The sequence below is a fragment of the Raphanus sativus genome, chromosome 9 (assembly GCF_000801105.2).
Source record: "Raphanus sativus cultivar WK10039 chromosome 9, ASM80110v3, whole genome shotgun sequence".
Taxonomy (NCBI): domain Eukaryota; kingdom Viridiplantae; phylum Streptophyta; class Magnoliopsida; order Brassicales; family Brassicaceae; genus Raphanus; species Raphanus sativus.
Genome location: NC_079519.1, coordinates 17,903,337 through 17,930,593, shown reverse-complemented (window position 1 = coordinate 17,930,593; position 27,257 = coordinate 17,903,337). Strand labels below are relative to the sequence as shown.

The 27,257-nt window shown below is 37.8% G+C and overlaps 1 protein-coding gene and 2 pseudogenes across 1 annotated transcript; 2 read left to right on the top strand and 1 right to left on the bottom strand.

Annotated features, from left to right (window-relative positions):
* Positions 1-2,020: 2,020 nt before the first annotated feature.
* LOC130499852 (F-box protein FBW2-like) lies at positions 2,021-3,390 on the bottom strand (annotated as a pseudogene).
* A 13,648-nt stretch (positions 3,391-17,038) lies between these two features.
* LOC130499678 (uncharacterized) lies at positions 17,039-18,829 on the top strand (annotated as a pseudogene).
* A 3,490-nt stretch (positions 18,830-22,319) lies between these two features.
* Positions 22,320-25,053, top strand: LOC130500130 (meiosis-specific protein ASY2-like). The gene is made up of 5 exons (XM_056994851.1): positions 22,320-22,474; positions 22,521-23,107; positions 23,193-23,327; positions 23,411-24,231; positions 24,325-25,053. Exons 1-5 carry the CDS (start codon positions 22,320-22,322, stop codon positions 25,051-25,053), a joined length of 2,427 nt encoding a protein of 808 aa, XP_056850831.1.
* The last annotated feature ends 2,204 nt before the right edge of the window (positions 25,054-27,257 follow it).

The window sequence follows — 27,257 nt, the reverse complement described above, 5'->3', positions numbered from 1 at the left end:
ATCTCATAGTTCCTGTTACACATAATGGGAGGTTAAGTTTGCATGTTTTACAATATATCCGGAGAAATTTTCTGGACCAAATGGCATTAGTGCACTCTTTTACCAAAACTTTTGGTATATTTTGAAGGGATAAGAGTCAAGTATGGTTGTTTAGTTTCTACTTGAAAATATAATTGTGCATGGACTGAATGATCCAAACATTTGTCTCATTAAAACTAACATCAGTGAAGCGTATGATCGCATGTTATTAATTTTTATCCCAAAGGTGATGGAGAAGATGGGTTTCTCAAAGACTTTGATCAAATGGATTATGCTTGTGTTTCTTCACTTAAATATCAAGTCCTTCTGAATGCCCAACCTAGAAGGAACATTGTCTCATAAAGAGGATTGCAAGAAGGAGATCATTTTTCTCCTTTCATCTTTATATTATGCACATAACGCTCGTTAGTCTTCTAATCACACAGAGAATCAAGGAATTATAAATGGGATGCACATAGAACGTGTATGTGCTAGCCCCCCCCCCCTTTTATAAGGTGGAGCTCCGTGAGTGCGATGAAATCATGAAAGTAGTAAAGGTGTATGAGAAAGAATTAAGCCAGTGTATTAACTTTGAAAACTCATCGCTTCTCTTTGGAAAGAGAGTTTTGGGAACTATAAGCAAGAAATCATAGCCACTAGGTATTGAGAGTGAAAGAGAATGGGAACCTATCTAGACATTTAAGATGACATAAGTGGATCGAAATGCAAGTTACTTACCTTCCTAAAGGTCATGCTTGATCATTGGTCAATGGATGGTATGGTAGGTGGTTGACAGAGTGTGGAAAGAAATTCTTATTAAGGCCACAACTTCCGACTTATGTTATGTCAAGCTTTCTACTTTCTCTGGAAATCTGTGAAAAATTAGCGAGTGCCATTACATGTTTTTGGTGGAATAAAAATCCACCGTATCGAGGAATGCACTGGCCAAGGTGAGAAAAACTATGCTGTCCAAAATATAAAGGGGGCATTGGTTTCAGATTAATTCATAAATTTAATCTAGCTTTATTCGCTAAACAGTTGTGGAGAATGATACAATTCCCTGATTCTCTTCTTGCGAGAGTTCTTCGAGGGTGGTATAATAGCTTATGCTTGCCTTTGCGAGAAACATAGCCTGAATAACCTTCTTACATCTGGACGAGCTTTATGGCAAAAAGGCCTCTATTTACATTGGGGATAAGACAGATGGTACATTCGGTTTTCAGATATGAGTTTGGGAAGATTGATGGATCCCTTCAGTTCATGCTATAACAGCTAGACCAGCTATACTAGTAGTGCATCCACGAAGGACAGCATCTGAGTTTATACATGGATCACCAAAAGTGTGGAAATGTTAGAGCAATATGTGCTTCAAGAGGATATACCCTTATTCGGAATTTGGCCATACTCAATCCAATAGAGATGATAAATATAGATGAGGCTATACAAAAAGTGGACTGTATACCGTAAAACCTGGATATTAAGTTTCAAGAAATATCCTCATTCAGTCCCTGAAAATAATGGTATATGAACCCATATCACAAAGCTACATGCTTTTGCATGGAAAATCAATGCTTCCCAAAAAGATGCAGCATTTAATTTGGCGAATGGCATCAAAGGTATCTAGCAGTAACACGAAATTTAACATGTGGTCATATGAGATATAATAATTACTGTTGTAGAGAAACTGACGAAACAGTAAACAACTAGAATGAAGAAGGATGCAGACTCAAAAGAAGGTAAATTGAGACATCATTTCTATTTAACGAAGAGGTGAGTAAAAACTAAAAAGCTTTAGTGTGAAGGGACCCCATCACATTTTATTCTTCTTCAACAGCTTGTCCTTTTACTTCTTCAGTTCTTTTGTTTCTGATGCATCATCAACTTGACATCTCTAATTCTATACATACACACTTACCTGTTAATATCTATATATTATATATAATATTAATCTAATCTAAACATCACTAAGTAATAGAGAAATATAAAATCCAAGAGATTAAGATTAGAGAAACACGAAAAAGCCAAACAAGTTACAAACACCATACAGAGAGCACATACGCATATGAGGTTAAAACCAATGCTAGAAGCAACTTGTAGGTGGAGAACTTCGACCATAACAGGACCTGGTTCATGGAGATGGCGGCCAAATATGCGGTTCCATGTCTATATTCACTCTATCTGCATAAAAGTTATCGTCCCAACCATGCTCAAACTCATCTTCATAAAACTCTCCCATTTGACCGTCCTCAAGAAACTCCCATGCTAAGTAATCAGATCCATCTGAGAAATAATCCGAACAGCAATCCTCCCAATCGTTTATCATATCATAGAATCCAATCACGCGTGGACCCAACACTTTCATATCAGGAAATTTCTCTTTGAAGAACTTGTTATCGAGTTGCACGTCCCAACAACCTATAAGTTCCAGGAATTCAAGAAAAATGCAAGAGGATAAGATTTGAGTACTCCTTCTGTGCTGACTCGATGGTATGCAATTTCTAACCGCTTCAGCTTCGGCATTGTGCTGGCGATCGCATAAAGCTTCATTGTCGTGAGATACTACACTCGCTACGTCCAAAGGATGCATGTTTTCTGGAGAACTCTATCAGTGATAGAACAGTGTTTTGCCTATGTCTTGTATCGCCTCTGGGCCCTACTTTGGCAGCAATAGCTAAAGTCCAAGAAAGTGAGAGATGAAAGCTTTTCAGCTACGTTTACAACACCTGAAATTGCTCAGACAACTTCTCGGCACCTTCAAAAGGTTTTAAGTGAACCAGCACTTTCAAAAATAAACAAGGAACAAAAGAAAGTATATTAAAATCGAAATGAACTTGGGCATCAATGTTACTTCAGTCTCATCCACTCATACTATAAACTACTTAAAGCTTCTCAAACTGATTCTAGCAGACAACTAGTCATTTTGAAGACAAATGACAGAGAGTTTCCCCGATAAATATATAAACACAAAATGTAGATTATGTGTCTATGACAGCTTCAAGCTTCTTCCAACTGTGATCATAATATGCAAAATAAAGAGGGAGACTGTGGGAAAATATAACTCAATGTTGTGCAATGAAGGAGAAGATAGAGTCATTTGAAGGCCAGTGACTGAGAGTTCCGCAGAGAGCCAGAGCTCCTACTATCAACATCTTGAAGCATTCGATCGAGATGAATGGACTGGTGGTAACGGTTACTCCACAGCTCAATGTCTATTTCTTGCCAGAAGTAAGGTCCAGTTACATTTCTGTTCCATGCTTTGCAGACCCTAGGAACAACTGTTAGGACCTCTTGAAGAGGTAAGTGGCTAAATATTAAGCCAAGAGCGTCAGGGATAAGCTCATCCCAGTGTCGAAACTTGCAATCTTCTTCCATCTACAAAAGAACAAGAAAAATACATGAATGGTCGTTTTAGACTGAGGTAACACAAGTTTTCAAAGTCTTGTACTTGAGAATCTCATGAAAATATAAAGTCTGTTTATTTTTTTCAAAATTTCTTATTTTCTATCAAAAATCCAGCAGGATGAGATCTAAATCAAGAAATCTAAAAAGATCCAACAAACCAAGATGAATAAAGACAAATCAAAAAATGACAACAAAAGTCTATGAAGCATAAGCATGTGTACAATCACTAACTAACATCTCTACTCAGCAGAGCGGCCACTGCAGAAAGATCAGATAACAGAGATCTGAAGAAAAGAAGTAGATAGCCAAAATGCAGTTATTTTGAAGCAGATATATTACTAGAAATGGAAAGACAGCTCCTTAAGAATCAAAAAAGGTGGAGACTTTCTCTCCCATAAACCATCAAAGAATAATACTAACCGCTTAGAAAACAATTCAAGAAAAAATATTTTTTAAAAGGACTTAATTCACCAGAATTCTCTATGGCTCCAAATTCTTCTCCAAGTTGGATTATCCGCCAGAGAGAGAGAGAGAAGAGAGAGAGAGAGAGAGAAGAGAGAGAGAGAGAGAGAGAGAGAGAGAGAGACTGAGGATTAGACATATAGAAGCTCCGTTGAATGGTGGTTTCAGGGTGTGATGGCTCCGGTCTCCCAAGCGCCTCTGATCTGCACCGGTGGACTCTGATTGGTGGGTGCGATCCATTGGTGATGTAACCGGTTTAGTCCTTTGGACCTCTTTATATTGTTGAAGGCTTGAAGCTGTATGCACGAAGAGAGAGAGAGAGAGAGAGAGAGAGAGAGAAGAGAGAAGAAGAGAGAGAGAGAGAGAGAGAAGAGAAGAGAGAGAAAGAGAGAGAGAGAAGAGAGAGAGAGAGAGAGAGAGAGAGATGAGGATTAGACATTATAAGAGCTCCGTTGATGGTGGTTCAGGGTGTGATGCTTCCGGTCTCCCAAAGCGCCTCTGATCTGCACCGGTGGACTCTGATTGGTGGGTGCGAATCATTGGTGATGTAACCGGTTTAGTCTTTGGACCTCTTATATTGTTGAAGGCTTGAAGCTGTATGCACGAGAAGAGAGAGAGAGAGAGAGAAGAGAGAGAGAAGAGAGGAGAGAGAGAGAGAGAGAGAGAGAGAGAGAGAGAGAGAGAGAGAGAGAGGCAGCATCAGTAAAAGAATAGCAAGTTAATTTTATGACAACAAAAGGGTCCTGTCCCTTGAGAAAAAGTTTCTTCTTTTTTTTTTACTATTAACTCCTCAGTAAGCAAGCAAAAATGTAACCTTTTTGTGCCAAAAAATGAGTAACCCTTTTTACATGTGTCCATACCTCATAACCTAATCTCTGATCAGAAAATCTGAAACTTTTACGTAATTCTCTCCAACCAGCAACGAAAAAAAGAGAAAAAAGCCTTTTACTTTTACACCTCCTGGGACAAAGCAAGAGGGATATTAATTTAAACTAATAAGATGATTTTCTTAAGTTGATATTGATGTATATAGGTGCCGTGGAAATTGGGTATAACTGTAACAGTGTGTGTAGTGGCACTTCACAAATCCAGAGAACAGAGAGTTATTTCCGGGTGAAAATACTGACGGATGGCTGTTAAAGACTTAAATACCTGTTTATAATAGAGCAATTTAGGTGAAAAACCAAGAACTCTTAGCAAATTAGGTAAGTAGGAAAGAGAGTAAAGTGGAGCCAGCGTGTCATGGCAACAAAGAGGCGATTTGACGGAACTGCCCTTTGAGTTTGGTGTATCGACTTCCGAACGATTGGAGACCTAGGGTTAGTATCTGACAGAAATGATTTACAAAGATATGGTGCTACAGTGTAAAGATTTGTTTAGGATTTGTTTAAGATTTTACTAGATTTGATAATCTTTTAAAGATTTATTTATTTATTTTAGACATACAAAAAGAAAACAAATCATTTGAAAAACAATTATCTTCATCTATATCTTTCCCTTTGTATTATTTTTCTTTAATCTCAATCTTTTTCGTCAAACTTTTTTTCATCCCCCTAATGAATACATAAACCTAAGAAGATATGTTTCATCATCATAATCTTGCTTTTTTCACTTAGCGGTAAAGTTATTGCGTATGTTGTAGCCGAATAATTTTCGTATTCGCTGTCACCCATAAATATTAACCGGGCAATTGGTTTGACCCTAAAACCTAAACCCTAAACCATTAACCTTAAACATAAACAACCCTAAACACAAATATTAAACCCTAAACCCAATAGGGACCCCGAAACCTAAAGGATAAAAACTAAACACTAAAATCTTAATCCTTACCCCGTAAACATATTACTTGATTAAAAATATAAATTATTATACCTAAACCTAATACTCTTATTCACAACCGTACCCCAACAGCTGAACGTCAGTGTAAAGAAGTTATACAAAAAAATATTTATTAAACGGTTAGGTATTTTCATAACCGGCTAACCTCGCATTTTCACTTAACAGTAAAGTTATTACGTATAATTTAGCCGGATAGTTTTTGCATTGGCTGTCACGTGTAAATATTAACCGGACAAATTGTTTGACCCTATATCGCGGATATGTCTAATGCTTCAACAATGTCAAGCAGAAAGAGTGGACACATCTAAACTTAAACCCTAGACCCTAAACCTAAACCCTAAACATAAAATGCTAAACACTAAACCCAATAGGGACACCGGAACCCAAAGGATAAAGAGTAAACACTAAAATCTTAACCCTTACCCTCGTAAACATATTACTTGATTAAAAATATGAATTACTATACCCTAAACCATATACTCTTATTCACAACTGTACCCCAACAACTGAACGTCGGTGTAAACAAGTTATACATAAAATTTATTCATTAACAGTCAGTTATTTTCATAATCGGCTAGCCTCATCTTTTTTTACTTAGCGTTAAAGTTATTACATATGTTTTACCAGGATAGTTTTCAAATTGGCTGTCACCTGTAAATATTAATCGGGCAATTGGTTTGACCCTTTATTGCAGGTACGTACAATGCTTCAACAATGTCAAACAGAAAGAGTGGACACATCTAAACCCTAAATCTAAACCATAAACACAAAATGCTAAACCCTAAATCTAATAAGGACCCTGGAACCCAAAGGGTAAAAAGTTAAACACTAAAATCTTAACCTTTATCCCCGTAAACATATTACTTGATTAAAAATATATATTAGTATACCCTAAACCATATACTCTTATTCACAACCATACCCCAATAGCTGAACGTCAGTGTAAACAAGTTATACAAAAAAGAAATTATTAAATAATTAGGTATTTTATAACCGGCTAACCTCGCATTTTTCACTTAGCGATAAAGTTATTACGTATGCTTTAGTCGGATAATTTTCGCATTGGCTGTTTGTTGGGAATGTCCTAAAATCCTTTGTACTTACTCTGATTAGAGTTGTAACGTCGAGGTTTGACAATCATATAATATTAGGTGGTTATAATGTTTTGCTAGAAACCGCTTATAATCTATGAATTGAGAATTCATTACTAATATTATATGATCCTACAGGGTCACACACCTAAGCAAATTGGATCAAAAATATTTAGGGGTTTTATATATTATTTATATTATATATATGATATATAATATAAATGTGATATTATATAATATATAATTATATACTTAATGTACAATGGTTGCATGTGGGCTAAGCGATTAATGTAATTGAGCTTAGTCTTTTATTCTAATAAGATTAGAATTAGGTTATCTCATATTAATTATATAAGGTTGCAACGTAACTTGTTAATGTATACATAAACGTAGCCGACCAAAACAAAACCCTAAAAGAGACAAAAGGTTTGTCAAGTTCTAGAGATTTGATCTCGACGGCACTAGCATCCCGTATCGATTCAGTTTGTGTGCGTGTGGATACCAGTAGAGGCACGACGTTTGGAGTTCTGAAATCTCGACTTGGTTTATTCATCTTTCCACTGCGAATAACCAGATATACTCGAAACCCTAAGATCTAGATTTATTTCAGTATTGGCATAAGATTCTAGGTATATGAATTCATAACTTGATTTATAAATTGTTATAAACTGGTATGAAATTCCAACAGTGGTATCAGAGCCTACTTGTCTAATATTGAAATCAGATCTTGTTAATTTATAATTTGGTATAGATTAAGAACTAGAGAAATTTGATTATTTGAAATCGATGTGGTTAAGAAAAACCCTAATTTGATTATGGTATCATCGATTTCTAAACCATATATTGTTTTTATTGGATAAAGATGTGTGTATTAATTATGTGATAATAAATATTGATTCTTTTGGAAAGATCAATATCACACGCATATAAATAAGGCATATACGAGATGATATGATCATTCGGTGATTTCACAAATAATATATAGTTTGTGTAATATGTGTTTTTGCCTCACACCTATATAAAACAATCATTATATGTTCATGCAATATTTAAATGTAAATGTTAAACACGTATTATTGTAATACATGAATGTGATTCTATAACTTACATGAATAATTCGCAAATTATGAAACCCGGTTGATTCAGTCTTGGTTCAACTGGTCAGTTCAATTGATTTGGACGTCTGATTAATTTTTATCAGATTAAATTCTAAAATCAAACGTGTAAATAATTGATTATTTTAATTAGATTAAAATTAATTTAATTATTTATAATTCAATTAAAATACATATAAGATATATATTAGTTATATTTATATTTTATATTAGATATAAACTTTAAATATAAAAGTAAATTGGATTAAAATTTGTTCCTCAATTAATTTCAAGTATTTTTGATGTCTACCCAATCTTATCAACCATCAAGGCTCGTTTCGTTGTAAGATGAGCTTGCCAAAGCAAGGTGTCTGCAATTACATGAGTGAGGTGGATGGTAACGGTTACCATATGAAACAAGATTGGTTTATTTGACTAGGCTATCAAAACGGTTTTGGGCTTAGAGACATAGGTTGGATAAGACATAAGATCTCATCTAACAACCAAGAATTATATTTGATATGTGTTGTTTACCTAAATAGCTAGAATTCGGGTGATGAGCCAAAGCTCACTAGGATTTTAGTGAAATATGGATCTTGGATTATTATATTCATTTGAGGAAAATGTTTTGTATATAATTTGAGTTTCCTTAATTGTTAAGATCTCTATAACTCCTGAACATCATATTAATATTCGCTATTCTTCAATACCAGCAATGATAGTTCCCCACAACTCATTTTCATTGCGATATGTCCTTAAGAAGGACAAATTGAATGAATCAAATTTCCTCCAATGGTATCAAAACCCGAGAATTGTTCTCATAGAAGAGTTTAAATCCTACTTGGAAGATCTGAAAAGAAAAAGACTTTTGAAACATCGTCTAGGGGTATTTGTGTTATAGAAGTAAATGTTACTACTTGTGATTCTACTTCTTGGGTATTGGATACCGGCTGTGGTGCTCATATTTGTAGAAATATGAATGGCCTAACCAACAGTAGAATTTTGGAGAAAGGATAAATGGATCTACACGAGAGTAATGGAGCAAGGGTTGATGCATTAGCCGTGTGAACATTCCATTTATCTTTACCTTCAGGCTTGGTTTTAGAACTTAAGAATTGCTATTATGTACCTACTATAAGTAGGAATATTATTTCCATTTCTTGTTTGGATTTGGAAGGATTTCAGTTTTTGATCAAAAACAAGTGTTGTTGTTTTGATCGTAATGATATCTTTTATGGTAGCGGTCCATTAGAGTATGGACTTTATATTCTAGACCAAAGCGTGCATGTCTTTAATATCAGTACCAAAAGATTCAAGTCTAACGACACGAATCATACTTTTCTTTGGCATTGTCGTTTGGGCCACATAAATGAGAAACACATTCAAAAGCTTCATAGGGATGGACTTTTGAGCTCATTTGATTATGAATCATATGAAAAATGTGAATCTTGTTTGTTGGGTAAAATGGCTAAGGCTCCTTTTACTGGACACGGTTAAAGAGCCAAAGACTTATTGGAACTAATGCATACTGATGTATGTGGACCAATGACTATAAATACTCGAGGAAACTATCAGTACTTCATTACGTTTACTGACGACTTCAGTAGATATGGTTATGTTTATCTAATGAAACATAAGTCTGAATATTTTGAAAAGTTCAAAGAATTTCAGAATGAAGTACAAAATCAGCTTGACAAGAAAATAAAAGCTCTTCGATCTGATCGAGGTGGGGAATACTTGAGTCAAGCGTTTAATGATCATCTGAGAGAATGTGGAATTGTTTCACAACTCACTCCTCGAGGAACACCACAATGGAATGGTGTGTCTGAAAGGAGGAATCAAACTTTATTAGATATGGTTCGGTCTATGATGAGTCATGCAGATTTTCCACCATCCTTTTGGGGTTACGCTCTAGAAACTTCTGCGTTCAAGCTAAACAGATGTCCATCAAAATCAGTTGAAAAGACACCATATGAGATGTGGACTGGAAATGTTGCAAATTTGTCCTTTCTGAAAATTTGGGCTTCTAATGCTTATGTCAAACATATGTTTACATAGAGATAAGCTTGGACCAAAATCTGATTAATGTTTCTTCGTTAAATATCCCAGAGAAACCAAAGGTTGTTACTTTTACAGCCCGACCGAGAACAAACTGTTAGTTGCTCGTAGTGGTATTTTTCTTGAGAGAGAATTTCTTTCTAAAAAGAATAGTGGGAGTAAAGTACAACTCGAAGAAGTTCGAGAAACACATGGAGATTGTTACACCTTCTCAGGAAGATGATCAATTAGATTTACGAAGAGTCGTAGAATCTACACATGTGGAGCCTGAGGTACGTAGGTCCGAAAAGACGAGTCACAAATCTGATAGATTGGGGTTTGGGTGACGGATCATCATGATCTATTGATAATAGGAAGTGATAAACCTACTACGCCCTTTGAGGAAGCTATGATGGGCCCTGACTCCGATATATGAAGCATCTCGGGGTTCGAATCTTTGTTTTAATAAGGCAATCAAAGAGTTTGATTGTATTAAAATGAAGAAGAATCTTGCGTTGACAAGAACAATAGTGGGAGTGCAATTGTTTTCTTGGTGTTGTATGTAGAAGACATACTTTTTATTGAGGTTGTTTCTCAATTAAAGACATGGAAAATGCTGTATATATTCTTGGAATAAGAATCTATATAGATAGATTGAATAAGACTATTGGATTAAGTCAAGACTCTTATATCAATAAGGTCTTGCATAGAATCAAGATGCATGATTCCAAGAAAGGTTTTTTTGTCAATGTCTCTTGGCATAACTCTTAGCAAGACTCAGTGTCCTTCGACACATGATGAGCGAGAGCGAATGAGTAGAATCCCATATGCTTCGGCTATAGGATCTATCATGTATGCCATGATTTGCACTCGTCGAGAGCATGATGAGTTGATACCAATCTGATCCAGGTGAAAGTCAGTGGACAGTAATCAAGACTATCCTCAAGTATTTGAGAAATACCAAGGATAGTTTCTTGGTATATGGAGGAAATGATGAGCTTGTTGTAAATGGTTACACTAATGCCAGCTGTCAAACAGACAAAGATGGTTTCCGATCACAATCTGGTTTCATCTTTTGTCTTAATAGAGAAGCGGTGGATTGGAAGAGTTCCAAGAAAAGAACCATAACTAAGTTTCAATGGATGCAAATGTTGCTGATCCATTAATCAAGCCTCTTCCACAGCCTAAGCATGAGAGTCACATTCCATCCGTGGGCATTAAGTATCCTAAGATTTGATCTTGATTTTAGTGGGAGCTTGACGTTTATGATATGATGTTCATATTAACATACATTTGGTTATGTTTTAAAATCAATGAAATTGTTTCCTATTTATTTGATTATTAGATATTTAAATAAAGTTTATCCCAAAATAATTTATATCATTCTTATAGGTCATCAAGTACGTGACTTGATCATGAAGCCCTATAAGTGAAAGATGCTATAAATTAATGAGGTCCCTGGCCAAGGTTGTTAACGTGGGACATTAATGACCATGAATGGCTAGTATGTGAGGTGATTGATGACCAAGTTTCATGGAGTCATTTAATATGTGGTATTGAGGTCAATCACATGGATATGTGTTAGAGAGCACATGACCGGACTGACCCGCTATGAAAACTCTACAAGATTGTTATATGAGTGTCATGAGAGTTTCTCATTACGACTATAGATATAGTCCTTAGACCTGAGTTCGTCATGATTCTTTATTTATGGATTAGTTCACTTTGACCTTGTCAAACATCAGCCGTAACTGGTGATTATAAAGGCACTGGTTAGGTGTTCTATGAAGTTTGTAAGGAACAGGGATGGAACAAGATGGGATTTGTCCCTCCCATATAATAGGAGATAAATATCTCTGGGCCTATCGAAGATTTGATACTGTGAAATGCATGGCCGTGCTCAAACGAGGTGAATGTCAGACGTTTGTTTTATCAGTGTAAATCAGAGTTCGATAAACGTGATCTAGCTTAATAAGGATGACACTAGTTCTTGCCTTATGCTGAGATCGGGATATAGAGACAAAAGGATTATGAGAAAAGATGATTCTAGTACAAGTGGGAGATTGTTGGGAATGTCCTAAAATCATTTGTACTTACTCTGATTAGAGTCGTAAAGTCGAGGTTTGACAATCATATAATATTAGATAGTTATAATGTTTTGCTAGAAACCGCTTATAATCTATGAATAGAGAATTCATTACTAATATTATATGATCCTACAGGGTCACACACCTAAGCAAATTGGATCAAAAATATTTAGGGGTTTTATATATTATATAAGGTTGATACTATATAATATATAATTATATACTTAACGTGCAATGGTTGCATGTGGGCTAAGCGATTAATGTAATTGGGCTTAGTCTTTTATTCTAATAAGACTAGAATTAGGTTACCTCATATTAATTATATAAGGTTGCAACGTAACTTGTTAATGTATACACAAAACGTAGCCGACCAAAACAAAACCCTAAAAGAGACAAAAGGTTTGTCAAGTTCTAGAGATTTTATCTCGACGGCACTAGCATCCCGTATCGATCCAGTTTGTTGCAGTGCTGAAATATCAACTTGGTTTATTCATCTTTCCGCTTCGAATAACCAAGTATACTCGAAACCCTAAGATCTAGATTTATTTCAGTATTGGCATAAGATTCTAGGCATATGAATTCATAAGTTGATTTATAAATTGTTATAAACCGGTATGAAATTCCAACACTGTCACCTGTAAATATTAACCGGGCAATTGGTTTGAACTTATATTGTGTGTACGTCTAATGCTTCAACAATACTGATTTCCCAACCCTATACCAGCACAGTTATTCCTTTATACTAACAACACTGTAAATATTGGTGTGGTTATCTAAACCCTTACACCAACACACTTATTCCTAACCCTACCTCTACACTTCCACGTAAATGTAAACAAATTATCTAGAAAACTGATTTCTTATACAGTTATGTATCTTGTTAACCGGATAACTTATCCTTTCACCCTAAACGATAATGTATTAAAGTTCATCTTAGCTAGATATTGTTAGAATTACCTGTCGGTTGTAAATATTAACCGGTCAAATAATATGATTCCATATAGCAGGTACATAACTTTATAAGAATCAAGATCATAACTATGAACTATGAAATGAATTTACGAGTAATGTTTATGCAATGTTTTTGTTGATCAATATTAGAAATCTTATAATATATATACACTTTTAAAAATGAGTTACTTGAGACTAAAATCTGACTTTTTTATGTCAAATTGTTATACAGTCAATGTAATATTTACACGGTTAACGAACAAGAAGATCTTATATGACACGTCAATTCTACAACATATATGACGCAGCGGCGGAAGGCTTAACTGGAGAAGCATGGATACAAAGGCTATAGCGGCGGAAAGCTTCACGGAGACATAGCGGCGGAAAGCTTCACCAGAGATGCATCGGCGGAGAGCTTCACCGGAGACACAGCGGCGTAGAGCTTCACCGGAGACGCAGCGGCTTAGAGCTTAACCGGAGACGCAACAGCCGAGAGCTTCACCAGAGACGCAGCAGCCGAGAGCTTCACCGGAGACGCAGTAGCCGAGAGCTTCGCCGAAGACGTAACGGCGAGAAATTCACCGGAAACACAGGGCAGAAGATTTTATGAATGATTTAATCGGAAAATATACGGAAATGAGATAAAGAGAAAGATAGGTGATAGCTGGAAACGAAGATTTTAAACTTTGAAATAAATTAGGTAGATACAAGAAAGAGATTTGAGAAGAGATTTACTTCAGTCTGACATGTGAAGATTTGAAAAAAGATATCAGTCTGACATGTGAAGATTTGAGAAGAGATTTGGTAAATCACACAAATAGATTGTATACGATTTCATAGAAATAGGGGTAGCAGAGTCATATCTAAATTATGCATAGAGAGTAATAGTATAAATTGGTATTTATCTAATTATTGTATAATGCTTTTAAGGAAACTAATTTCTCTTTATAATATATTGATGCTATTGTGTGGCCTCTGCCGATGTTGACTTGTTGACTGTTTCCGCAAATGTAAATATCTAGAGACTAGGGGGTAATTGGCACGTGCTATAAGTGCTTTTTACAGTTCATTTTGTTCTCTACCACCACTTTAATTGTGTGGCCTTTTTCTATCTCTATCTACCTCTCTCTACAAATCTAATTTCTATTTTTTCTTTGGCTATTTGGCAAATAAGCTCAACAAAAAAATATTATGAATATTTTTCTCTGATAATGACCAAGAGTATAAGGTAATGAATGGTAAAAAATGCAGATGCGAAATTCAAAGGGTTATTTGTGATAAAGCCTTCAACGCAACAATTAGAAATAATGATGAAATTGGTGTTGTTTTCTAAAACTAAAAACAAAAGCAAATAAGCACATGCTTGAAAATGTCTACTATATAACTGAGTGAAACTTAAAAGAGTCGTTTACATTATAAGACACAATATGTCTTTGTCTTTCACTCAAAGGCACTTATAACATGTGAGATAGTTTTTTTTCGCAATCTGTGTGCCATTGACATTGATGTCCTTAATAATAGTTTCGTTTAATTTATGAAACAAAAAGGGGGACCGCTTTGGTCTGTGGATGAGTAGTATATAAAAAATTATTGTAGATGACATTTATTTTTGTCGACGGTTTTTTGAAAAAAACATACTCATTGTCATCTAAAATTTTATAATAATGTTTCATATTCTTTTTTTTGTGGACGAGAATAAAATCTTGTGTTCGCTGTAAAAAAAAGTTAGGTCTTCTTTGTGGATAGAAACTGTTAGTTTGACAAAGTTTGTTGGTTTGGAATGGAACTTGTGGATGACATGAAAAATGTGGATGTGGTCAATTGATCGTGGATCGATCACCTGCATCCACTTCACCAATAAAAAAATAACAAGAAATCACCCCACTAGTCCTCAGACATCATGTTCCCATAGAATAATATCAGGCTCCATCCACATATCACCCATCTCCACATCAACAGTCCACACACCACCCATCCACGCGCTAGTTATCCACACACCGTCCATCCACACAAATCCCATACACACCATTCGTCCACCACCTCCCGAGTCCACACCATATCCCATCCATCAACATAAAACTTGAAACTTCGTAGATCTGGATTTTGGGATAGTGTAATAATGCATAAACAAGAAGGAAGAGGTGGAAGTGGGAGCGGTCTTGAAATCTAGCGTTACGGTCCAGGTTTGGTATTAAAATAATAAATCAATTTAATTGAACAGTCACCATTCGATTGTGAGAAGAAAAAATAAAATCAATTTTTCTGGAAATCTGAGATTATTTGCTATCACAAACAGTCACCATTCGATTGTGAGAAGAAAAAGTTTAATCAATTTTTCTGGAAATCTCGGATTATTTGCTATCACAACCATGAGAAGAGAGATGATTGTAATTTGGGTTATCACACTTTCTTTTGGATTTTGAACATGTGTTTGATTGGGTTTGTCTCAACCACGAGAAGAGAACAAGTGAAGTTTGGTCTAGTTTAAGGGTGTTAAGGTCTTTAGACAGCAATGTGTTCTTGAGAGTAATTGGAAAGTGATAAAGTGTCTAAGAGAGTAATTTTTCAACTTATAACTTCAAATGTCTATTGTGGTTATGAATGTTAATCGCGGGACAAGCGTACTGCCTGGCGGGAGGAATAATGGGTATTGTATTGCCACTTTTTTGATAAATAAAATAATAATAAATGGAAAAAAGAAAGGTGTGGGAGCTTTTTATGAAAAATAAAATAATAATAAATGGTAAAAGAAGAAGGTGCGGGACAGATTTGATTCTAAATCACACTTGAATCTGAGGGTGTGAGTGGTGATTGTGGTCCACAAAACAGAAAGGGGTGGGCCATATACTGTCGCCATTCACCTTGCTTTTCCTTTTGTTTATTTTTGAATTTTAAAATAATAAAAATATTGAGTAACCCTCCATGTGCATTTGTCAGAGGATAAAATGCCACATACCACCCCATTCCTGCAGTTTACATAGAAAAGAAGTGGTTTATGGTGGTTTGTGATTTTTTCTACTGTTTTTATTATTTTTTAATACATCAAAAATAAAAAATATCTACACTATAAAAATAAGACGTACAATCAATTTACACACACTTCAGTTATCAAACTCCATCTCGCTTTCTTTCCTTTTCTGATGCAAAACGTTTTTTGTTTTCAAACCATAAACCATAACAAGGTATGTTTCTTTTATCTGTCTGAAAAATATTAGTTTGTAATTTGTAGTCACGTAAACTATTAAAAGTATACAAATTAGATAAGTGTTGTAACTAAACTAATAAAAGTATATAAGTAAGTTTACTGTTTATGCTTATAATATTTGTTATATGTTAATGTAACCAGAAATTTTTTTATTTGTCTGCATTCTGAAGATTATTAGTTTGCGTTCTTTTTTTCCTCTGGTGTAATCCGTTTCAGAGAAATGTATGTTTTTTATCTTAAGCTTTCTTTTTTGATCAACGATTGTTTTATCCTAAACTTATAAACTATAAATTTGAAATGTACTTAGATTTTATATATTTATCATATATTAATGTAGTTGATTAACTAAAATTTTAGTTAGCAAAAAAGTTTTGTGATGATACCTAAATTATTTAAAGGTTTATAAATTAGTTAACTGAAAACAATAAAAGTATGTAAGATAATACAGATATGATAGTTTATTCTGTTTATAAATATTTTTTATATATTAACGTAATTGGTTTTACATCAGCCAAAATAAGTTAATGAATTAATCATAAACTGCATACAATAAAGTTAAAATATTATTATGTATTTGAAATATATTTTTAAACAAAAATTTCGTTGTGTTTGAGATTTGAAAAAAAATATTTATTTTGAAAACTTAATAAATATATGTTTTGACTATTTTAATTATATATAAATTATATTTTCTATTTTAATTAAAATATGATTAATTGTGAAACTCTAGTATATTAATAATATTTGTATCATTTTTGTAATCCAGATATGTCGGGAAGACATCGTGGAAACACAAATCCTTCGGGACAAAGAAATTCAAATGTTCAGAACGAGACTTCATCACGAGTAAGAAATTTCATTTTATAGTTATTGCAGCTATTTTAATTATATATTGTTATACAAAATTATAAATATAAATTTTTAATATGTAGAACACCTAGAGGTTTAAGTGGACTTATGAACAAGAAAAAAACTGATTGAGTTATATGATTAAGCAATTTCTATGAGAGATTATACTCTTAAAGATCCTACGGTTCTTGGTAGAGAGCTCATAGTTGACAGATTTAACCGTGCATTTAATTTACATATAAATTATGCATTTTTCAAAAACAAACTTGATGATTTTAAAAAAGCATATAAGAAGTTGAAGTTTCTCATGAATTCTACCGGTATCACGGTTGATCCGGAGACTTCGATGATTTACGCATCAGACGAACGGTGGGAAGCTCGTGAATCGGTAATAATATTTGAACTATATTAACTAAAATAATATAATAAATATAACCAACACATTTATGAATTTTATAAATGTAAAACTTTATTAGGTATGTAAAATAACAAGATCTTTTAAAAGACAATCACCAGAGTTTTGGGATGTGATGGTTCAATGCTTTGTACTGCATGATGTTTACTCGCGACCTCAACAGTCGTCACGCCAACGAAGACAACAAATATTGAACGAAGAAACACATGAAGATGACTTGTTTGGTTTTTCAGACATTGATGGTGATGACACACCTCAAAATAATGTTCCTGAAACCCAAGAAAGTGAAGAAATATATCGTGTTAACCTCAATGCTGATACACATCCTTCAAATGAATAAACTGAAGATCCAACTCGGCTTCCTTCTCGAAGAGGTGAAGAATGTACAAGACGTGGGAGTAGTTCACGAGGAAGTAGAAGACGTGGGAGTATTTCGAATACATCTAGTAGAATCTCAGGAACTAATAATTGGAAGTAGTTCAAGAGGTCAACGAAGAAGGCAATCATTTGAGAGCACAATGCAAGACACAATTAATGGATATAAAGAATTTCAACGACAAAGTCTACAGCAGCTATGCCCAGGTGCTTTTGATAAAGATGATTATGATGAATTCAAAAAAGCAGAGCAAATATTTCTTGCTTTGGAGCTTCCCAAATTCACTAAATTTTATTGGGCTTGTATTAACTCACTTAAAGAGCTGGTTTTTTGGCGGAAGTATTTCATTGATATAGTTGGAAGCAATAACAAGGATAAGCTGCAATTACTAGAAGCTATGACTGGTGTCACACGAAACAATGAAGACGTGCCAAAACAATTAGGCTCTGGCCAGTTATTTGGGAGTCCACATTCTGGAAGTTTATCATCCGGGAGTCCAGCTTTTGTGGGTAATAGTTTGAGAGAAAACAGTTTTCAAAACTGGGGTGCACCACCAACAACACAACAATGGGGTACACCTCCAAATGTTCAACATTGGGGAACACCACCAAATGTTCAATATTGGGGACACCACCAAATGCTCAACCATGGGGTGTACCTCCAAGTGGTCCAAGTTGGAACACACCCCCCCAAATGTTCAACAATGGAGTACGCCACCATATCCCATGCAATGGAACATTCCACAAAATTTTCATCATGGTCAACATGCATCAAATTTTCAGCAAGTCGGCTCCTCAGGAACAACACCCACAAATGTTCAGTTCGGATTTACAGTTGGAAATCAAGTTGAAAGTCCGATGAATAATCAACGAAAGTATCCAGAAGGTACAACAACAAATGCTTCACCCAAAGTTCACCAAACACCATCACTAAATATCGGTTTCACACATTATTTTGAATCTGGAAGCACATCGCAACAACCGAGACATGGAGGTCTTTTCAACATTTGGGGAACCACAGAAGAACATAATGCAGGACATCAAAGTGATTCCGGAGACGAAGATTAGCGATCTGATTGTCATGTTTTCATATTGTGATAAATATTTTATTATTTTTTGTGTGTTAATGTTTTGTCAAGTCGTAATATTTTAAAATATTTTATGTGTTTTAGTGTGTTAATGTTTTGTCATCCTGTAATGCTTTCAAATATTTTTATATGGTTTGGTGTGTTAATGATTATTATTTATATATGTCTAATGAAGCATTTCACATGTTTATTAATTTGCAGGCGTTTCGTATCTGCCAGTTGCGATCACAACATCCACATGCTATATTATGAAGAGAGAATTGAGTTGTGGAATTTAGAAAATGAGCAATTTGAAGAGTTGATAATTCAACCCACATTGAATTATTATGATCGATATTTCCATAGAGCACCTGTCCGGACAGACGGAGGTAAAGGGTGGAGAAATGTGTGGTCTCGACTTCAAGTAGATGATGCTGCTTGTCTACAACTCCTACGAATGTTTTATCATTTTCTATAATAATAAATCTCTAGCTTTGTTTGCTAGTTTTGTTATTATATAAATAAGCTGTAATCTTAAAAAAAAAAGAGTTAAAGAGTGATTTGATATTTTTGGAAATTTTGGGAGTGATTCTCAGCCTTGTTCCTCGAGGAACTTTTTGATTTGTCTTGGTGCGCCATATCCAAAGGATCCTTTGTCCGTATGGACATTGTATTTCTGTTGCAAGGTGTGTGAACCCAAGCAACAAATCCTTTTAAGTCATCTTGGTATGTCATATCCTTGGGCTTCGGAGCGAGTTAATCAAAGGTCTTCCGCAACCTCTGTGTGATCCTTCGTTCCACCTTTCTTTGATCGAGTATCCGACTCAAAGCCTATCTCTTACCAACCTTCAAGTGACGATTCCGAGAAGGGTTTCCATTATTTGGTATAAGAGTACACTTGAGGATTCAGTGTTCACTTTTGTCATTCACCATTCTCATCTTTCCATGTTCTAAACAAAGAAAAAAAGTGAGAGAGTTCAACGAGAAGCCAAGAGAAATGTATTCCGAAAAAAACTAATAAATTTGTATTGAAGAGAAATGTATTCCGAAAAGAAAAACTAAATGGACCTAACATGTATTTTTAATTAAATGGATCTGAAACTAAACGGACTTAAAAGAGATGTGTATAAACGAGTTTGAATTTATAAGGCTTAAACGGACAAGGTCTAAAACGGATAGGACCTAAACATACTATTTGGTTTCGTTTATTCAAAGCATCTCTAACTTACTTGCTATTCTTAATTCTGTTAAAGTGTTTAAAGATAAAATAAGTCAAATCGACTTCTATCTCTTTCTCAATAATAAATATTACTTTTTTCTCAATTAATAAAGAAAAAAATAACATTCTTTTACTATTAATTCTATCTTTTTTTGTCAGCTTTAATTCTGTCTTTAAACATCTAATATATTAAAATAGAAGTCATGACTTCAATTCATGTGTGATTTTTTTAAAAAAAAGGTTCATCCCTAAAATTAAGTTAACATTCATTAATTACTAATAACAGGCCGTAATAATATATCATGCATGATATAACTTCGACTCATATTAAATCTTTAACTGATTTACAAACCCTTTGTTTTATTAATAAATTATCCAGAAAGCAAATGTATCAACTTTATACAAACACAAGTTATATCATTCAATATTTTATATACTAAAACAGAAATCACAACTTGATTTATGTATGATTTTTTAGAAAATAGACTCTAATTAGAAATCAGTTATCATTCATTTATTATTAATAATAATATTTCACCCTAAATTAATCATCAACTCCTACAAAACCGGATCTATTAACAAATCTCTTAATAAACTAATATTTTATTCATTATACTATCTACTAAAAATTGAAATAATTAATTAATTTACGGTACAAAAATATAAAATTATTGTATTTAAAAATTATATACACATTTAAATATATAAGTAACCTTAAAAGTATATACCAATTATATAAAATAAGTACCCGCACACAGATCTAGTTACTATTTTAAAGGAATATATTGAACAATATCTCAGGATGGCTGTTGAATCCGAGTTTGTTGATCGACTGAAAGTAAAGAGGATTCGGTTTTGTGGGTCTTACGAAGACGTTTTATTGATTAGTGAACGAGATTGAACGGACTACAAAGAGGTGAAACGAAAAGAAGAAAAGACCGGAGCTTTGTTGAAAGTGCCGGCAAAAACACAAGGTAGATCGATTGGTTGGTAAACCCTAATCTTGCCGTCAGTGCTCTAAAGTGTATTTTGGATCCATTTCTCTTTCCACTTCGACCTTCTTTTATAGCTCTCGTTACTTTTCCCTTCGTTCGCCCTAGGACCTGTTCGCCCTAGAACCCTTGGGCCTGAATTTATGTTCGTGGGCTTCCTAGCGAAGCGATGGCGTATTGAGCCTAAATAAGTTTAACCGATCGATCGGTCATCCGGTTCAAGCGATCGATCGAACCAATCTCAAAAGAGGGATCTTGATGTCGATGGGCCGAAAGCTGTTGTTCGATTGGCCTTGTGGAGGGATGTTAAATCCATCTCCAACAGTAAGCCCCCCCCCCCTACTCCATCGGCGAGATGTCGTAGGTATCTCGCAATGGGTAGTGAGATTATGGTTTTGATAATAACAGGTTTGGTGCTGGCGCGTCTTGCCCTACGAGAATACGTCCCATCCCTTTGACCCTGACGATCAATATATCGCGGAGATCGATCGTCGTATCTGGCGTAACGGGGGTGTTTGGCGCTGCGTTCTCTCTAGGCAATCGGTCGGTCGGCTTTGTCTCGGAGCATTTGCTCGCCATTTGATCGATCGGTCGGTCGCAAGGGCTTTTAATGGGAGCTATTCGACCGATTGATAGGACTTACGATCGTAGAATTTTTGACGATCGATCGATCGTCAATGACTTGCTAAGTGACCTGATCAGGGCTCGTAATTCGATCGATCGGCCGGCTGCAAGTGTGCTCATAGAAACTATCCGATCGATCGATAGGAGCGTCGCATCTGGTGGTTCGGAGAGAGAAGGTGCCGATAAAGGCCCAATAGGCCTAATGATGTGACTTATCCTCGAAGTTTGGGCCCGTTTACTATAAATAGGGGCTTTGCTTCTTAAGCTCTCACTTCTTCTTCAGATTAAAAGGTACTCTCTCTCTCTAACTTTCTCTTTCTCCTTTCTATCCCTTTTTTTAGTTCTTTCCCATCCTCTTCGGCGACGGGCGATCGATCGATGTCGTCTCCGGCGAAGCTTCCTTGCTCGGAGAAGGGAAAGGGGGTCCCGATCGACCCGAACCTTGTGACGAAATCGTCTGGTCCGACCTTTCGACTAAAGCTGGGAGCTACGAACCGGGCACGCGATTCCATGGGAAAAACACGGATGGATCGATGCGAGCAAGGGGCGATAGTGGATGATTCATCAGAGGAGATTATATCGCTGGGTTCCGATGAATCTGGATCGGTTGAGGGATTCGAGTGGAACGGGATCTGCTGATCAAAATTCACATGACGGGGATGATGCGATTGACGATGATGGCGTTGACCGACCGATTGAAGGGATTGGGGCAACTAAGACGAATCCCTCGGGGGAGCTAGGTCACAGGTTGCTCTAAAGGAAAGAGGCGACGTCTTATTCCTTTTCGTTATAGTCGAGGTGGGATGATCGAGCAGGTTCTTGATCTCGCGCCTGAGCTCGCTCGATCCTCTTCGGTGGGAAGTCAGGATTGGGGCGATGTTCTACCCACTCGGTCAACCGTCGAGAGCGTTACTTCCTTGTTAAAGGCGTGTCGAGCGTTTGGCGTTACCTTTGTGATTCCGGGTTCCGACCAGCGACCATGGACGCCTCCTCTCGGTTATCACTGTGTCTACGAATCCTTCTTTGGGCGAGAAGCAAAGCTATGGTTTCCCATCCCTCGATTAATAACTTCATATTGTGCCCGGCGGGATGTGGCTATGACACAAATAATGATCGGTACGATAAGGATTGCGGTCGCTTTGATGGTGATGGCGGCTGAGATAGACGTCTCGATGCCCGTTCGTACTTTTGAAGAAGTAATCCAGACGCAGCCCAAACCAAATGGTTTTCTTGGAATACAGATGCGGTCGGGGTTCCACATCTTGATGGGTCATCCGTCGCCGCCGAAACAATGGCAACGTTTTTACTTCTACGTCAAAGCCGACGAGGCGGCGTTCGAGGAACCACCTAGCGAAGAGTGCCGTGTCTTATGGAGCGATCGTATTGGCTGATAACTTTGAGCCGAATGATGTTTCACTACCATCGAAACTCACTCTTGTTTGTGTGTGTTTTTTTTTGTTTGCAGTCGGTCTTCCGCACGCCATCGGAGCTCGAGATACCTTTTGGAGAGATCTCCCGAAGATCGCGGTGCTCAGGCAGCAGAGTTGGGGAGATTTCAGTCTTGATAGAATCGAGCGTCAGCGGGAACGAATCGCCAGAGGTATCTTGTTGTACATCGGTCGATTTGTTCCAGTTTCTTTTCAAGAAATTCGTTTGTGTTAACTTTTCTTCCCCTTGTACCAGTCGATTGGATGTCAAAGGAGCCGTTTGTAGAAGGAAAAGGGAAGAGATTGCCACTCCCAATCATGGGGAAGATTCCAAAGGCATATCTGAACTATAGTGAGATTCTCCGTGCTCAACTAAGCGGTGGAAACTTTGGTTCTGTCTCGTCGCTTAAAGATAAAGAAGCTGAGGCTCAGATTTCGTCATCTGGGAAGATTGGGACCGATGAGCGTGGCACTGAGTCTCAAGGATTACCAATCGAGAATGCGGACGTCATGACTATCGATCCGTCGGCGAGTGAGTCGGCTGATCCGACGCTGAGTGCTAGTCCTTTAAAAAGGAAGGAGAAGAAGAAAAAGAGTAAATCTTCCAAGGAGATGGTGATAGACTCTGGTGATGGGAGGGATTCAGTTGGTAAGAACACTGCGGCGATCGATCAGTCGGCCGATCGGGAGAAGGAGCCCGAGGATCTAGCGGAGGAAGGTCAGACCGCTTTGCCTATCTCAAAAAGAAAAGAGCCGGCCGATGGTGGCTCTCTGGATCATGGCGGGAAGAGATTGAAGAAGGCGTACGATAACTCTTCTCGTTCTTCTTCGGAGATAGCTCTGCCGGCGTCTCGTTTGTTGCCTTGGGGGGGATTAGGTCCTCCATCCGATAGGCTCGCATTGGCTGTGTCCGAGCGTTGGGCTTTTCGTCATGACAAAGACGGTCCGTTGGTTGGCGATCCCAGCGCATGTGCTGAGTTGGTGCGCCAGATTCGAGGCGGTACGCAGCTGATGCCGGAGACTCCTACGCTTGCGTTCCCGGATAGGTTTGCCGAGTCCGCTCAGGCTGATGTGGAGGTAAGTTTCTACTTACTAATTATTCTTCGTTTTCTGTTAGAGTACTTTCTCCATCGCGCGCGATGGATGTTAACATTTTGTTTTATTTTGCAGGCTATCTTTCGTAAGAATCAACTCATAGCGGATTATGAGCTGGTGCTGCGAAAGATGGCATCGGATTTCGCCAGTGCCGAGGCCACGATCGAAGCCAAAGAGATGGAGATCGAGGAACTTAAGCAAGCTGCTCTCGTGATCGAGGCCAAAGATGTGGAGATCGAGAAGCTTAAGCAAGCTGCTCTCGTGAAGTCCAAGGAGATCGTTGATGAGCGAACTCGTTTTTATCGCGAGCGTAAACAAGCGAAACAGACATCTGACGATCTCGAAGAAGAGCTGGAGACCGCTCATAGTAAGGTTGCTGAATTGAAGGCGGAGGCTGAGGATCTAAAGAAGACGATGGAATTTGCAAAACAGGTGCATCGTCGCGACCTCGCTTCTCAGACGAGTCGTATTGCGGCTGCGGCGAACGAATGCTTCGACAAGTTCAAGAGGTACATGGTCGATCGGGATAGACGCGAGGAGAAACTTATTCTTCATAGTGAGGCCTCGGGGACTTTAGGTTCGATGGATGTACTGAAAGACTTTGGTACGTCTATCCCAAAGGAGCTCATCGACACCTTGACTGCTAATGAAGCGAATTTCAGGAGAGATATGGAGGAAGTTACCGTCGAGGCTATCACGGAGCAGGATTTCATTCTTCCTCGCTTTAGCGGTCTTGACGTATCCCCGGGTTTGAACCAATCTGACAAGGCGATGGATGCTTCTTCTTCCGACAAGGTCGTCTGAAGATCGATCGCTGGAGACTGATTTGCCCGTGTGTTGTTGTTTGATTATTTACATTATGTTGTTGCTTTCCTTTTGGATACCCTCTTTGGGTTTGCTGTGCTCTTTTAGGATTCTCTTTGCTGTCTCTTTTTTACTGTCCGGCCGTTAAGACTGTTGGCCGGATGATCGGACTCTGTTGTACTTCTTAAAACTCTTGATTTGTTTCCTGAAAAGCTTATCGCAGCCTTAGTAGATTGCTCCTTATTTTTCTTGTGTTTGACCGACTTCGCGAGCACGTGAGATTTGCAGCCCCTGATCTTAACGATCGATCGTCCGTTAAGACCAGTGGAAGACTCGAGGTGTTGTGCCGTCAACCTCTTGATTCTATCCCAAGAAGGTTTTCCCGACACGACAGTTCGTTACCTTCGCGTGTGATCGTGTGATGATGACTGGGCGTCTTTAATCGGATGGATTGCGGACCATTGCGCGAATGAGTGGTTTAGTCATTCGCCACAGTTGAGGCAAAAGTGACGCGAACAGACTCATTCGGTGTTGTGACAGAAGTGATGTGGTATCATCTGCCGGAAACTGAATGGAAGTGACGTGGTGTCATTTATTCGGTGTTGAGCGAAAGTGATGGTGAGGTCATTCGCTCTGGAACCAAGGTCCGTTCGGGCTATACGATGCGTAGTTGTTCGGCACTGCGAAAGTAGTATACGTGCATGCGTATGGTGCCGCGGGACAGTTCCATCTCAGTTTTTCACGAGCAGCGTGTGATTTTGGTTGGGATTGTGGCTGCACCCTTTTGTTAGGCTGCCTAGGTACCCTCATGGAGGGATCAAGCCGATCGTAGTTCGATTTGCCCGAATGAGTAGTCTAGTCATTCGCCACAGTTGAGGCAAAAGTGACGCGAGCAGACTCATTCGGGATTGTGGCAGAAGTGATGTGGTATCATCTGCCGGAAACTGAATGGAAGTGACGTGTTATCATCCATTCGGTGTTGAGCGAAAGTGATGGTGAGATCATTCGCTCAGTTCTTCCCTTTTTTTTTTTTTGATGGAAGGAACTTAAACGTAATATTTCTTGAGGTTGGAAGCGTTCCAAGCTCTCGGTACTTGCTCTCCAGCGGAAGTCTCCAATCGGTATACCCCCGGTTTGACGACCTTGACTATCTTGTATGGGCCTTCCCAGTTCGTTCCCAGCTTACCGGCGTTTCGTTCTTTTGTGTTTTCGAACACTTTGCGCAAAACCAAGTCATTGAGTTCCAACGGTCTGGCACGAACCTTTTTGTTGTAGTAGGACTCGGCGAGATGTTGGTAATTCTGGATTCGGAGAAGTGCTTGGTCCCGTCGTTCTTCGATCGCGTCCAAAGCATCAAGTAGCATCTATTTGTTGAGTTCTGCGTTTTGCGGCATCTTCCCCCGTCGCAAGCTTGTGACGTTTACTTCAGCTGGAGCCATTGCTTCGACTCCATAGGCTAGAGAGAATGGCGTTTGACCGGTCGCCCGTCGCGGAGTCGTTCGGTGCGACCAGAGTACTCCATCGAGCTCGTCTACCCAATGTCCTTTCTTGAGATCGAGGCGTTTTTTAATTCCCGCAATGATCGTCTTGTTGGTGGCTTCTGCTTGACCGTTGCTTTGTGGATTTCTGGGCGTTGATGTATTCAAGCGAATCCCCCATCGTTCCAAAAAACCACGGAAGTTTCCTGAGATAAACTGAGAACCGTTGTCGGTGACGATTTCGTAGGGAAGACCATGCCGACAGATGATGTTCTTCCACACAAAGTTCTGCACTTCTTTATCGGTGATGTTGACGAGCGCCTTCGCTTCCACCCACTTGGTGAAATAATCCGTCATGATAAGGATGTACTTACGTTGTCTGGAACTTGGCATTGGTCCGACGAGGTCCATCGCCCAACGCATGAACGGATATGGGGCTGTTGAAGTTTGCAGCAGTTCAGTCGGGCAGTGTATGTCGGATGCATGTCGCTGGCACTTATCGCACCGACGTGCGTAATTTTCGCAGTCGGCGATCATGGTCGGCCAATAGAATCCGTTTATCTTGACTTTAAGAGCTAAAGAACGGCCGCCTGAATGGTTTCCAACTCCTCCTTCGTGAGTTTCTGCCATCGCCAATGTTGCCTCCTCTGTGTTGAGACATGTGAGGAGAACTTTGGCAGAAGTCCATCGGTGTAGCCGTCCGTCGATTAGAACATAGTTCGCACA